Genomic DNA, 13316 nt, shown 5'->3' on the forward strand with positions numbered 1-13316 from the left:
TTGGAAATAAAAAAACTTGCTAATTAATCTATGAAAAAAATGTTAATTTATAAAAAATAAAAATAAAAATAAAACATATATTTAATTGCTTATTCAGTTTAACCAAAATATAGAAGATTTAACCAAAAGTAAATCTGATAATGTCATCATTATTCGGTTAAGCGAATCAAATCACATGAAAACCAAATAATTAAAACATGGTTCGGTTAGGTTTGGTTATTCGATTTTGGTTTTTTTTTTTTCACACCACTAAAAATGAAACGTAATCGTTGTCATATGATCACCGAAACGTAATCGTTGGGAGGCTTGACAATGAAAGGGACAGTAGCAGGTTAAACACAACTAGTTAAGGGCATACCTACGCTATCTCATAGGTGTCGATGGACACCCTTTGTTTTGAAATTTTATTTATAGATTATATTACAATTTTCAATTGAACACCGTTCTTTTATAAAAAGACCAACGTCGGATTATAGGAAAAGTGAGGTATTCGTGTCATGTTTCAATAGATTTACATGGAAAAGGAAAAGTGATCGAATAACCAGGAGATGAAAATATTTAACCACTCTAACTATACGACAAATAGATAGCAAAACCACTTTACATTTTCTAGACTATGAAATTAAGGCCATACATTATGACTGTTACTTACCATAATTAAAATAAAATTTGCATACGTTTCATCAATCAATTCTACACCAAATTAAAAAGATCAACTGTTATTGAGGCGGCTATCTTAGAAAACCCAACCTAACCTAAAGTAGCAATAATACATCGATCTCCTGGAGACAGGGAGAAACAAAGAATTTTGACCAAAGACTGGAATATAACGTGGGATAGATAATACTAGTATCATATATACAATAAATTATTGGTTAATGCTTCCATCATGGAATTGTCTATTAAATTTTAGAAGTAAAATTTATATGTCATCTTTATATTGTTTTCCAACATAATTAGGTGAGAGGTATAATTTACTAATATATCTTTAGAATAAACATATGCAAGTTGTCAAAAAATTCACAGTGGAAACATTTTGCACAAAGAAAAAGCACTTTCCCACGAAATTTCATTGAAAATGTCAAAAGACCCACCTTTCATTTACCAAATTCTATGTTAAATTCGTCTCTTTCACAGTTTTACTTCACCCCTTACATACTTTCAAAGAAACACAAAGAACAAGAGAAAAGCAAGAAAAAAGAATATGGGGTGGACATGGAAGGAATCACACTTAGACTTATTCGTGGTGCCATTAGGGTTACTAATCATGTGTATCTATCATCTAATCCTTCTCTACAGATACCATATCATTCCCGAAACCACAACAATCGGGTTTGAAAACCATAATAAAAGTGCATGGGTTGAGAAAATGCTTCAGGTACATATACTTGACATATAATTAGGAACCCATCTTTCTTTTCCTCAGCTACATCTAACCTAACCATGGTTAATTAATTAATAATTATCTTGATGCATGCAGATTGAAACTAGAGATAGAGGGTTTGCTATATCGGTCCTTAGTAGTAACTTAAACGGAGCAATCTCTTTGGCTTCAATTTCTCTAGTTTTATGCTCGCTTATCGGAGCTCTACTTGGAGGTTCTTCCACAAACTTCTTCACAAACCATTTTATCTATGGGGATAAAAGGCACACCACTAGGTCAATAAAGTACATCTCCATGATAACTTTCTTCTTGTTAGCATTTGCATGTTTTGTACAAACCACACGACATTTTGTGCATGCTAGTTTCCTCGTTAGCATGCCTAAAGGTGATGTTCCTATGAAATATATCCAAAAGGCATTGATACGAGGAAGTATCTTTTGGCTTGTTGGATTGCGTGTGCTCTATATTGCAGGGACTTTGGTTTTATGGATCTTTGGTCCAATTCCAATGCTTGTTTCATCGGTGGTTTTAGTTGTACTTTGGCATTTTTTGGATACTAATAAAGATGAAATGATTCGGTATCAATCCAACCATAATGGTGGCAACTTTTTGAGGAATAATAATATCGGGAGCTTTTGACTATGGTGGAAGGTCAAAGAGAGAAGAAACAATCCCGCTAGAGTCTCAAGGTTTCATGTAGGCAATGAAGATGAGTTTCACTTGGGTCCTATATATCCTATTTGTTAGTTAATTTGGTTGATAAATATTTCTGTATCTTTTAAGATGAATAATGTTCCTAAGTGTAATGTGTGTATAAAAAGGATTTGGCAATGAAATTACAACATAAAACACCAAACAAGCAACCAAAGTAATTATGATTTGACTAACCCAGATTGTCAAATTAAGAGGCTGTGAATGAAGACTAGATAGAAATTATATTTCCTAAAGCAGCCATTGGGTTAAAAATGTCCATATTTACCATGAGGTGAATAGTGAATGTATCATATTGTGACTAAAATTCAGTGTTTAGAAATTAAACATAATTAATTTTAAAAGATTAAAGTTATTAAACTTCAATTATTGCCTAAGAATCACATAGCCACATAAAATTATAATCGGCACAAAGTTCTTTGATAACTATATTAGACCGATATAATAATGTTGTGGAGCCCTCGTTGTATTTTTAAACATGAGAAATTCAACAAAATCGCCCCTATAGCTCAGTGGTAGAGCGCCAGTCTTGTAAACTGGAGGTCTGTAGTTCGATCCTGCATGGGGGCATTGTATTTTTTTTTTCATTTTTTTTCATTTTTTTTTCATTTTTTTTTCATTTTTTTTTCATTCTTGGCTTTACTATATACTACTTTTTAACACGAAAAACAAAATATACGTATAATATCATATCAATTGCATTTCAAATGCAAAAGAGCGTTAAAACTTCATTAATCTTAACAAGATCAGAATCTGAACAAATTCATGGACTATTGTAGAGCATAAGGTGCACTTTTGCACTTTTGCATCTGAACAAATTCACCAAACTCCAAAGAATAATCAATCATCCACAATCACAAAAGCATTTAATCATAATTCAGAAAAGCTTCAAATAAAATACAGTATATTTTGGTCATTTTTGTTGTTTAACGAGTATATTTTGACAATTTTTGTGGTCTAAATAATATGGTTTCACAACCCAATAATTAACAGACGGGTGTGAGGTTTTCAATCTATTTAATTAAGTTGATTAACCCATTTTAATCCATTTCATTAAATGTTGGGTTAGATTGAAATTTCCAACCTAATTTCAATTTCTCAACTCTATTTAAAAATTATGTTATATTTATGTTTATTTTATATTTATTAAATATCAATATATCTAATATAAAACATTTCTAATGTTATTTGAACACTTAATTTGTGTTTGTGGTTGGATTTTTTATTAAACTTCAACTTGAAGTTCATAATTTTTTCTAATTTTATTTGAATAATGAGTAGACTATGTAACATTTAATTTGGTGTAAAACTTTATTATTTATTTATAAATTTTTTAATGGATGAACCTGTTTATTAAATTGGTTGGGTTAGGGAAATCAATGTTTTAAAACCCGGGTTTTTAGTTGACCCGGTGTGATGACCGGTTCACGGGTCAATTGGTCCAACCGTTTGAACCGCCGGGTCAACCCGATTTATGATCTTTTTCTATTTTCATATATTTTAATTTCCTGCATAATGCATAGACATATAAAACCAATAATTTGATGTCCACAAAGTTTAAACATTGAAAAAACATATCAAAACATCTTATAGATCAATATAAACACAATAAACAACCACATATAGTATAAATAACAAAACAAAACATAGTTTTAGACAGATTCAAATGCGCCACGACCAAACCAGATCATGGATCTTGAGAAATTGGAGTATTATAAGCATCGATCTCGTGGTCACTTAGTAATTGAAATTCACTATCAACTTCATGATCAACATGGTCACCTTGTGATTGAGAAGCCGGTTCGACACAAACGGTTCGATCCGGTCTGTATTTGTATCCAAGCCCTATTAAAACGGGTCAATCCGGTTTTAACCTGTTCAACACAAACGGTTCGACCGAGGTTTAGGGGAAACCCATCCGGTTCGATTCAGTATATATTTTTACAAAAACCCGTTCTCTATTGACCCATATTCTACCCCGAGTCACGATCCAACCGGTCGAACCGGGTTTTAAAACATCAGGGGACATATATGTGCCAACCTAATTATTAAAATGTTGGGTTGGATTCAAAATTTTCAAACATTTTCCTTAAACATGCTAAATTGAAATGAACCCGTTTAATAATAAAATGTCAACATGATACCCATCGTCACCTTTGGCCCTAGCAAGTTAAATGGTAATAAAAGAATTTTTTTATCAAAATTTATTGACGTTAGTCGAAATTTTTACTAAAACTACTAAACTTTTGACAAAATCTCACATTATAACCAATTTAGCATGTTATAGAAGGTTAATGTACTCGATGTAGAACAAATCGTAAAATTTGGATGACTCATTAATGAAATCCGAACGCAATGGTTTAACCACAAAAAAATAGCTTAAAATTACTGACTTTTATGTAATTTGCTTATAGTTTTTTTCAACTTGCTTGTAAATTACGAGCTCTATACATCGAGCCTTTTCATAATTATAGTAATACTAGTTGTAAAACCCGTATATTATACGGGTTGATTAAAACAAAATGTTAAATAGAAACGATTAAATGAAAAGTTTATTTGAATTTAAAATTTGAAATAAATAAAAATTATGAGAAAAAAAACATGCAAAAAATAAATAAATTAAAATTATTGTTTAGTTATCAGACCCGTATACTAAACACGTTAATTATAACAAAATGTTAAACACAAATGTTTAAACTGTAAATTTATTTGAAATTGAAATTGAAATTTAAAATTTAAAATTTGAAATTAATATCATTAAGGTAGGTTTAATTTATGGAAACTAATTAATAATATATTAGAAATGGAAAATGAAACAAATGACAAGTGGAAAATAAATATATCTCTAAATTATTACAAAATGACATGTGGCAAATTGAATGAGAGAAAGACATGTGGCAAAATCATTCTTATTTATTAGGGTAGATTTTATTTATTTACATCAATGTTTTAAAAACCGGTTTTTTAGTTGAACCGGTATGATGACCGGTTCCCGGTTCGACCGCCGAGTGAACCGGTTTCTATATTTTTTATATATTTTTTTTATATTTTCCTACACATACATATATATAGAAATTATGAATTTGATGTTTATAAGTTCAAACATTAAAAATACACATAAAAATAAGTTGTCGATGAATCCAAATACATTAAAATAACACATAACCATAAGTTTTAGTGTTTTTACATCAATCCATATACGTCAAAAAGAAAATAAAGTATAATACCGAAACGAAATATGGTTTTTGATGAATACAAACACATCAAAAAAATTTATAAGATTTACCATATGTTTTTATTTATAGAAAACTAAATAGATTTGAAAAAAATCATCAAAGTTTATTATGTAAATGGTTTTTTTTCATGTGTTTTTATTCGGTTTAACCGGTTCAACCGATTTTTTCTAAAAACCGGCCGGTTCAATCCGGTTCAGAAATCAATGTAAAACCGGTGATAGTTGAACTGCTCCCTCTCCCGGTTCCGGTCCAACCGGTTCGACCGGCCGGTTCAAACCGGTTTTTAAAACATTGATTTACATACCTTTTTCACTTTGGTAGTTTGGTAGGTAAGTTTGTAAACGAACTAAAAATTCAGCGAATTGTATATGAACTCTTCGACAAAAAGTTCTTTTATATGTATTTATTTAATAAATAAACAAACATTAACAATATTTTTTTTCGCTTAGTTAAACAAACTGACATAAACAATTGTCTCATTAGTTGGTTTATATTCGTAAACGTTTGTTTATGTTTGTATTGTTTACGTTCGATTATTATATTACATTATATAGAAAACTATACAACCAATGAGAGTTACGGTGAAAGTGGAGCTTATAAAATGGCTTAATTTTTACTAAGTTCTTGATTTAGCAAAAATATCAAAAGTAACATATCATAACCGTTAAAGTTTAAAGTTCTTGATCAACATATCAAAAATATCAAAAGTACACAAATATGATCGGCATATCATAACCGTTTAAAGTTCTTGATTTGGATGTTTATGTTCAACATATCATGGCTAATTAAGGTTCTTGATTTAGACGTTCATATTCATTATATGCATGATATTTGTTTATGTTCAATGATATTTGTTTATGTTCATTTGTTTTTGATTGTTTATGTCCGTTCACTATCTTAACAAGCATAAACAAATGAACACAAACAATGTAACTTGTGAAACGAATGAACACATACAAAAAAATTGTTCATTTATCTGTTCATGTTCATTCGTTTATTCAGTTAATTTGAACATACGGACATGAATAGGCTTTTATATGTTGGGTTAATCGGATTTATGAGTGCATGAGTATTTTGGGAAAACCCTTTTTATTTTAGGTATTTGATTTAAATAAGGAGTTGTCAACTTACTTAACAAGTATTACATATTGGTTTAGTGAATGCTTTCATTAGTAAAAATAAGGACATATGTTCGTTAGTTTAGATTGAGATTTATAGCAATAAAATCCTTTGTTTGGTCTTGGGCATCAAAGTATTACCAGTTTAATACCTTACACCGGTTTTACGTTGATTTTTGAACCGGATTAAACCGGCCGGTTTTTAGAAAAACCCGGTTGAACCGACCAAAATAAACCGGTTAAACCGAATAAAACAAATGGACAAGAACCATTTGTATAATAAACTTTGGTGATTTTTTTCAAATATATTTAGTTTTGTCTAAATAAAAACATATGGTAAATGTTTTAAAGTTTTTTGACGTGTTTGTATTCATCTAAAATTATATTTTCTTTCGGTATTATACTTTATTTTCTTTTTGACATATATGTATTAATGTAAAACACTAAAACTTATGGTTATGTGTTATTTTAATGTATTTGGATTGATCTACAACTTATTTATATGTATATTTTTAATGTTTTAACTTGTATACATCAAATTCTTGATTTATCCCCTAATCTAATAAATAAGTAGATTTTTGCCACGTGTCACTCCCTATCCTATGCCCCCAAAAACTATTTTTCCCGCTTAAATGTGTAAGTGAACTTCCAAAATTGCCCATTTGGTTCAATTCAATTCACAGCGGAGAAAAATCAGGAAGAAATCCAGGAGTGTCAATTTACCTTCTTTCCAGCTCTACTTTTCTTCCTTCATTATACGTATGTAATCCCTTTGAATTAGGAATCCAAATTTAGAAAATATGATATTATCCCCCAATAAATCAACAATTAATCATCTACCTATTTGAATTGATATATTTTAGGCAATAAATCAACGAAGTATATTTGAATTTTCATTGGAGAATTAAACTCACTTTCATGTTTACCAGAGACCATAAATCGTGGGAAATGATTCATCCCAATCTGTTTCTTGCTCTATATATCGATTCTCACATTGAATCAGGGCCATTCCTGGAAGGTCTGATTTAGGTAAGAATCCTCTTCTTGAATCCCTTTTATCTATCTTTGTCTCTCTCTCATACACACACGCAAACACACCTGATGTTCTTGATGCGTTCACATTAAATCGATTACGCACCTTCACATTATCATGTATTTGTTATCATATAAAATCCACCGCATTCTCTCTCTTTTTTTTTTTTTTTTTTTTCATTTGAAACATATTTTATGATCCATTCTATTGTATCCCTGCCTACTTAATGGTTATGGCAGATTTAGAGATACCAACATCCGATAGCACCCAGTAGCCATGAGAAGTAGATGATGAGAGTAGGCTTGGAGAAATAGCGAGGATATGAACATAAGATAACGATGGCGACACGATAAGATCAATGACGGATGATGGTAGCATTTTTCTTTCATATAAATTTTCTCTAAATGCCAAAGCTCTAATTACTGTCAAATTTATTCACTTAAATTTGAAAATCTCATCTATCAGTTAATTTCATTTGGATTCGAATCGATTCAAGTTTGCGGCCTAATATGGAACCTTTCTATTCTGTCATTTGTTTTCCTTAGGTTTGATTTTGATTTTCTGTCTTTTTGTTTTCTGATTTCACATGTTTAATTGTTCTTAGGTTCTCATTTTTTTTTGAGTTTTATTAAAGGTATACATAAAAACATTAAAAAATATCTAAGTTTCTGATTTCACAGTCATTTAAGCTTAAACACCATTTATGAGCATTAACTATGAAATCATTGATTAGTTTTTGCCAAAAAGATAGACGAATTCCCAATGATGACTGAATTAGCAATATACAGATATAGGATGGCAAGTGTAATGATGTAGACCTTATCGAACTCATGAACTTTTATTGTCTTTATTATATTTATGTGGTTTTTGTGATATAATTATCCATTTGACGCAGGATGGAAAGGGTAATGGTGTAACCTTAGCCTTGATAAGGGAAAGGTTCTACTTATTTTTAATTTTCCTCTAAGTGGTTTGAATTCTTCATTATTCTTTCTTCTAATATTCTTGAAATATAATCAAATTCATAGTAGATTGTTATTATGGATTTGAAGTAAGTTGCAATAATTAACGCTTTTATGGTTACTATTTATAAGTTGGACATGTACATAATCAAAAAGTTAAAGATGGTTAACAATGTTTTAGAGGTATGGGTATAAATGGAATATTGAAGGTTAAATTGGGGACATTAGCATAATCGAAAAGCATCAGGTGGACTAAGGTGTCTAACTTGGGGATAGGGCCATAATTGGAAAGTCCAAGGAAAAGCTCAATTTGGAGAATAGTCAAAGTGTACTCATAGATGATTCAAGATGTTTGAGAAAACCCTTGACAAGTTATGTCTATTTGCGGTTTTGAAATCTCATTTGTCTGATTTCTCATGTTTTCACAATCTGGTGTCTGTCTTTGTTTACAAATATAATGTTTATTTTGGGAAAAATGTTATTTAGCTTTTATCTGTTGTCAGTTTTTGATTAATTAAAATGCTTTTGATTATCAATTTCGCTGTCCTACACTTGATCGACCATAAATATGGTATTTTTTTAGTTTCTTTTGATTAATATAATTTAATTGATTTACTAACTACCATTAGTTGTTAATGTGGTATATTTGCTTATGAAACTGGGGATAACAAAACTTTCTTCCATGGTTTCAGCATGATCCAAAACTTCAAGACGAAAAATTGAAATTTCTTATTATTCCTTTGATACGTTGTATTTTCCTAATTTTAAAATTCATTTAACAAGTTCGTATTATGTTCAAATGATTTCTAAATAAAAACTGCTTTGTATCATTATGCCAAATTGATAATGTTTTCATGCATCAAGTTTGTATTACATATTTATTCATCAATCATGGGATTTTGTTTCTCTTTCAATAATGTAATTTGGTATATCTTTCAATTATATGAGTTATATACTGAATCATAACTTATTCAATAAAGTCTTTGTATATATGTAAAAGTATTACTTCAAAAACCATTTAATGTTCACAAGTTGATACTAATTTTTTAATAAACTCGTGTGATACACGAGTCTCACACCTAATTTATATATGTATGTGTAGGAAAATATGAAAATTATATAAACCGGTTGACCCGACGGTCGAACCGATTAAACTGGTTGAACCGGAAACTAGTCACCATATCGGTTCAACTAAAATCGGTTTTTAAAACATTGGCATCGATTTCTCTTGATCGGGCTTGTTCTAAGATAAAAAGAGACTAACCGGAGGCGCGGAATAAACGGACGGGAAGACATCAAAGCGGGTGACTTTGATTAGGTTCGTTTTGCGGGTGACGGAAGATAGTAAAGGTGGTCGTGACCTTGTCTTGTTGTTCGTTGGAAAAGTGCTCTTGGAACAAGCTTAATTAAAGAGGTCGGGGTGGTGAAAAGAGATAATAGGATGTTGATTGGTTGAAATCAGAAGGCAGAAAAATCAAAGGGATTGCATAGTTTTTGATCGGTTTGTTCTTGATAAGGGGATATCGACGTAGATGCGTGAAAAGCGGATGAGAAGGATTCGTCAAAGCAGGTAGCTTTGGATTTAGTTCGTTTGGTAGATAGAAGGAAAACGCTAGAGCGGGTGGCTTTGTTTTCTTAGTAGGTGGAGATGCCTCTTTGAAGAACGGTAATCGAAACAAAGGAAGAGATTGGAAAAACAACACGGTGTGGACATTATGGCGGTGGAAGTTCAAATCGGATGACTTTGGATCTGGCCGGGGAGAAGTTGTGAATTCGGGAAAAGTCTAGATGGTAATAAACGTATCCAACGGGATGTCATGGTACATGTTATGTGTGTTGTAAACAATCAAAAGGGTACAGATGACTTTGGACGTGACCGAGGTAGCGGTCGGGTGTCCGGGAAAAGTCGGAATGATTCGGGAAGATGGTGATTCAATATTGTTGTGAACGAGAGGTATGACCAATCTGGTTAAAAGGGTGATTGTTGGGTTAATCGGATTTATGAGTGCAGGGGTATTCTGGGAAAACCCTTTTTATTTTAAGTATTTGATTTAGATTAGAAAGTTGTCAACTTGCTTAACAAGTATTACGTATTGGTTTAGTTAATGTTATCATTAGTATAAATAAAGACATGTATTCGTTAGTTTGGATAGAGATTTATAGCAATAAAATCATTTGTTTGGTCTTGGGCATCAAGATATTACCCGTTTAATACCTTACATTATATGTGTTCTTTCAGTTGGTTTACAACACTATCTGTATAACTCATAACTCAGGTTTATGACAAAAGTTTAATATAGTGAAGATAATTTGAGGTTTTTGGTTTGTTGAATTAATGTTCACAAACCTAAACTTTTATTCAATTCGTGATTTCCATAACACACTCTAGAAAACAAAGGATACAAACATCCAATTCTTTGACACTTTTTTTACACATAAGGAACTTTTAACCTATGTGTCTCAGGACCAGCCACCATATCCTCCCAAACCAAATCCGATAAAGCCATTGTCAATTCCCCAACCTTCCCTATAAACACCATAAAAAGTAAAAACCAACATCATTAAACAATTCTTTTTCAAAATCGGAGATTGAAAAAGAGTTTTTTATTATTTAAAATAGTTAAAAAGTTACCATTTCCAATAGGAGTTTCATCCCACTCAATAATCGGCAACACAGGCAATGTGCTTCCAACATACATCATCTCAGCAGCTCTTTTAGCTTCTTCAACAGTTATATTCCCTGTTTTCACACTCTTCAATCTCCCATTTTCAACCAACTTAGGAGCCAATTCAAGAAGCCTTTTAGCAGTACACCCACTTAAAATCTTCTCAAAGAAAGGCAAAATAAGCTCATTATCATGTGTTACAAAAGCCACATTCACATTAGGTCCCTCTGCAACATACCCTTCATCATCTACCCAAATTGACGCAAATGCCCCTTTCTCTTCTGCTTCAAGTTTCGAGAGAACATTCGGGAGGTAATTCACGTTTTTGCTTGTGGCAAATAAGGGTACTTTCATCGGGATTGTGGAAGTGATGACTTTAACGCCTTGTTTACATTGAGAAAACTCTTCGTCTATTACAACTGCATAGAATGCAGATGTTGGGCAACCTGAAGGAGAAAGTAGGAAATCGCCTGGACCTGCACTTAACCAGTATCGTAAAGTTCCTTTCTTGCAGTTTGATGCTGATGTTAGTTGGATGAGAATGGTGCGAAGGGTTGATTTTGGGAATGGTGATGAAATCTTGGCTCTTGATGCTGATACAAGGATTCGATCTATATGAGCATCCAGTTCGTAGAGGTATCTGTGAAATGGATTGGAATTCAACTTTAAAATCGATCAGAATTGTGTAAAATTTTGATGAAATTAAGGACTTACCCATCGAGAATAATGGCAGTGTCAAAAACACCATGTCCTCGATGTACCATATGATCGTCAATTGGGATGACCATCATCGCTGGATCGAGAATAATCCCGCCATAAACACTTGAATACATTGCAGGATATGGTGGCTTCTCGACTGAATTCCATTTCTGATGCAACTTTTCAAGCAGCTGATCATCAAAAGATTAATGTGAGATATTGTTTCGAAACAAAATTCAACTTCAATGATGGTGCTTTTCTAGATGCAGAATTGGCATAAGAAACGTGTGTTTGACTGTTTTCTAGTGTTATTGATAAACTTTTTGTGAAATTTTGAGATGATCGGGAATTCGGGATACGAAAACAGAGAGGTGGGGTTGGGTTTTACGGAATATACCTCCGTCGATGATGAGAAAACATGAACTTTAGAATCTTCAGCACTCTCGATCTCAACTGCGATTTATCAATCAGCAAACATATCAAACAACCTATCATGAATTACTATACAATCATAAAAAACCATGACCCTAACTGATGAAACTTACCTGAATTGGTAGCCATTTGAAGAAAGGTGAAAGGAGGAGGGGTTTAACAGGGGCGATCGAGTGAGTGAGTGAGTGAGTGAGTGGGAGATGAGGGTATTTATAGAGAAGAAGGTGGGTTGTTCACCATGAGAGAAGAGAGGAGATAAAAAAGGGTACTCTCGCAGATGTAAAGAAGAGGAATCCATGGTTGTCTTACATGGAAATGGTGGTTGTGGATTTGGGGAAGAAGGGTTTAAAGGTAAAGACGAAAGCGGGTGGCACTGGCCTACCCTCTGTTTGATTCTCTCATCTCTCATGGTGTTTCGAGTCATCCACTTTTTGGTTTACAAAAGCAAATTTAACACGAAATATATTTTTATGGATAATATTTTAAATTTTGTCATTTTTGTTAATATATTTTTATCATTCGAAAAATAATACTATAGTTTATGTGCACAAAAGGATAAAGTTTTTGTTGGTATTTCTTTTAGAAATCCTGTTTCAAAAAACATATTTGAGAATCTATAATATAAATATAAGTGTATTTTGGTATATGTTAACCCGAATTTTACTAATGTGATTTCCTCTTGTATATGTCAATCCAAATAAAGATTAATCTATTTATTGATCTGTGTATGCGTTTATGCGATTTACAGAGGAGAACCAAAGAAAAAAAAAATTAAAGCAAAAACAAAACTTTACTGTACGTGTTTAAATGGGCAAAACTCATTTTACCTATATTTAGGTCCTTATACTACAATATACATGTCACTTTTAACCCTAAACTTATTTATGTATAACTCTAGATTTATTTTAATGTAACGTTGTCCTTATACTACAATATACATATCACTTTTAACCCTAAACTTATTTATGTATAACCCTAGATTTATTTAATAGTCACATTTTACTACAACCTCCTCCTGAAAGTCAAGCTTTTATAACAAACTCGAAACAACTTTGGATAGTTGATGTAACAGTCC

General features: G+C 31.8%; 1 protein-coding gene and 1 non-coding gene across 2 annotated transcripts; one reads left to right on the top strand and one right to left on the bottom strand.

The window, feature by feature from the left end:
- Positions 1-2593: 2593 nt before the first annotated feature.
- On the top strand, positions 2594-2665 carry TRNAT-UGU (transfer RNA threonine (anticodon UGU)). Its single transcript has one exon. It is a non-coding gene; the product is annotated as a tRNA-Thr (tRNA).
- Positions 2666-10753: 8088 nt separating this feature from the next.
- LOC111890826 (D-amino-acid transaminase, chloroplastic) lies at positions 10754-12646 on the bottom strand. The gene is made up of 5 exons (XM_023886906.3): positions 12355-12646; positions 12207-12262; positions 11825-12000; positions 11077-11750; positions 10754-10971 (listed from the first exon to the last, which is right to left on the bottom strand). Exons 1-5 carry the CDS (start codon positions 12368-12370, stop codon positions 10874-10876), a joined length of 1020 nt encoding a protein of 339 aa, XP_023742674.1. The 5' UTR covers positions 12371-12646; the 3' UTR covers positions 10754-10873.
- Between the last annotated feature and the right edge of the window lie 670 nt (positions 12647-13316).

The sequence above is a fragment of the Lactuca sativa genome, chromosome 7 (assembly GCF_002870075.4).
Source record: "Lactuca sativa cultivar Salinas chromosome 7, Lsat_Salinas_v11, whole genome shotgun sequence".
In the NCBI taxonomy this organism is placed as follows: Eukaryota; Viridiplantae; Streptophyta; class Magnoliopsida; order Asterales; family Asteraceae; genus Lactuca; species Lactuca sativa.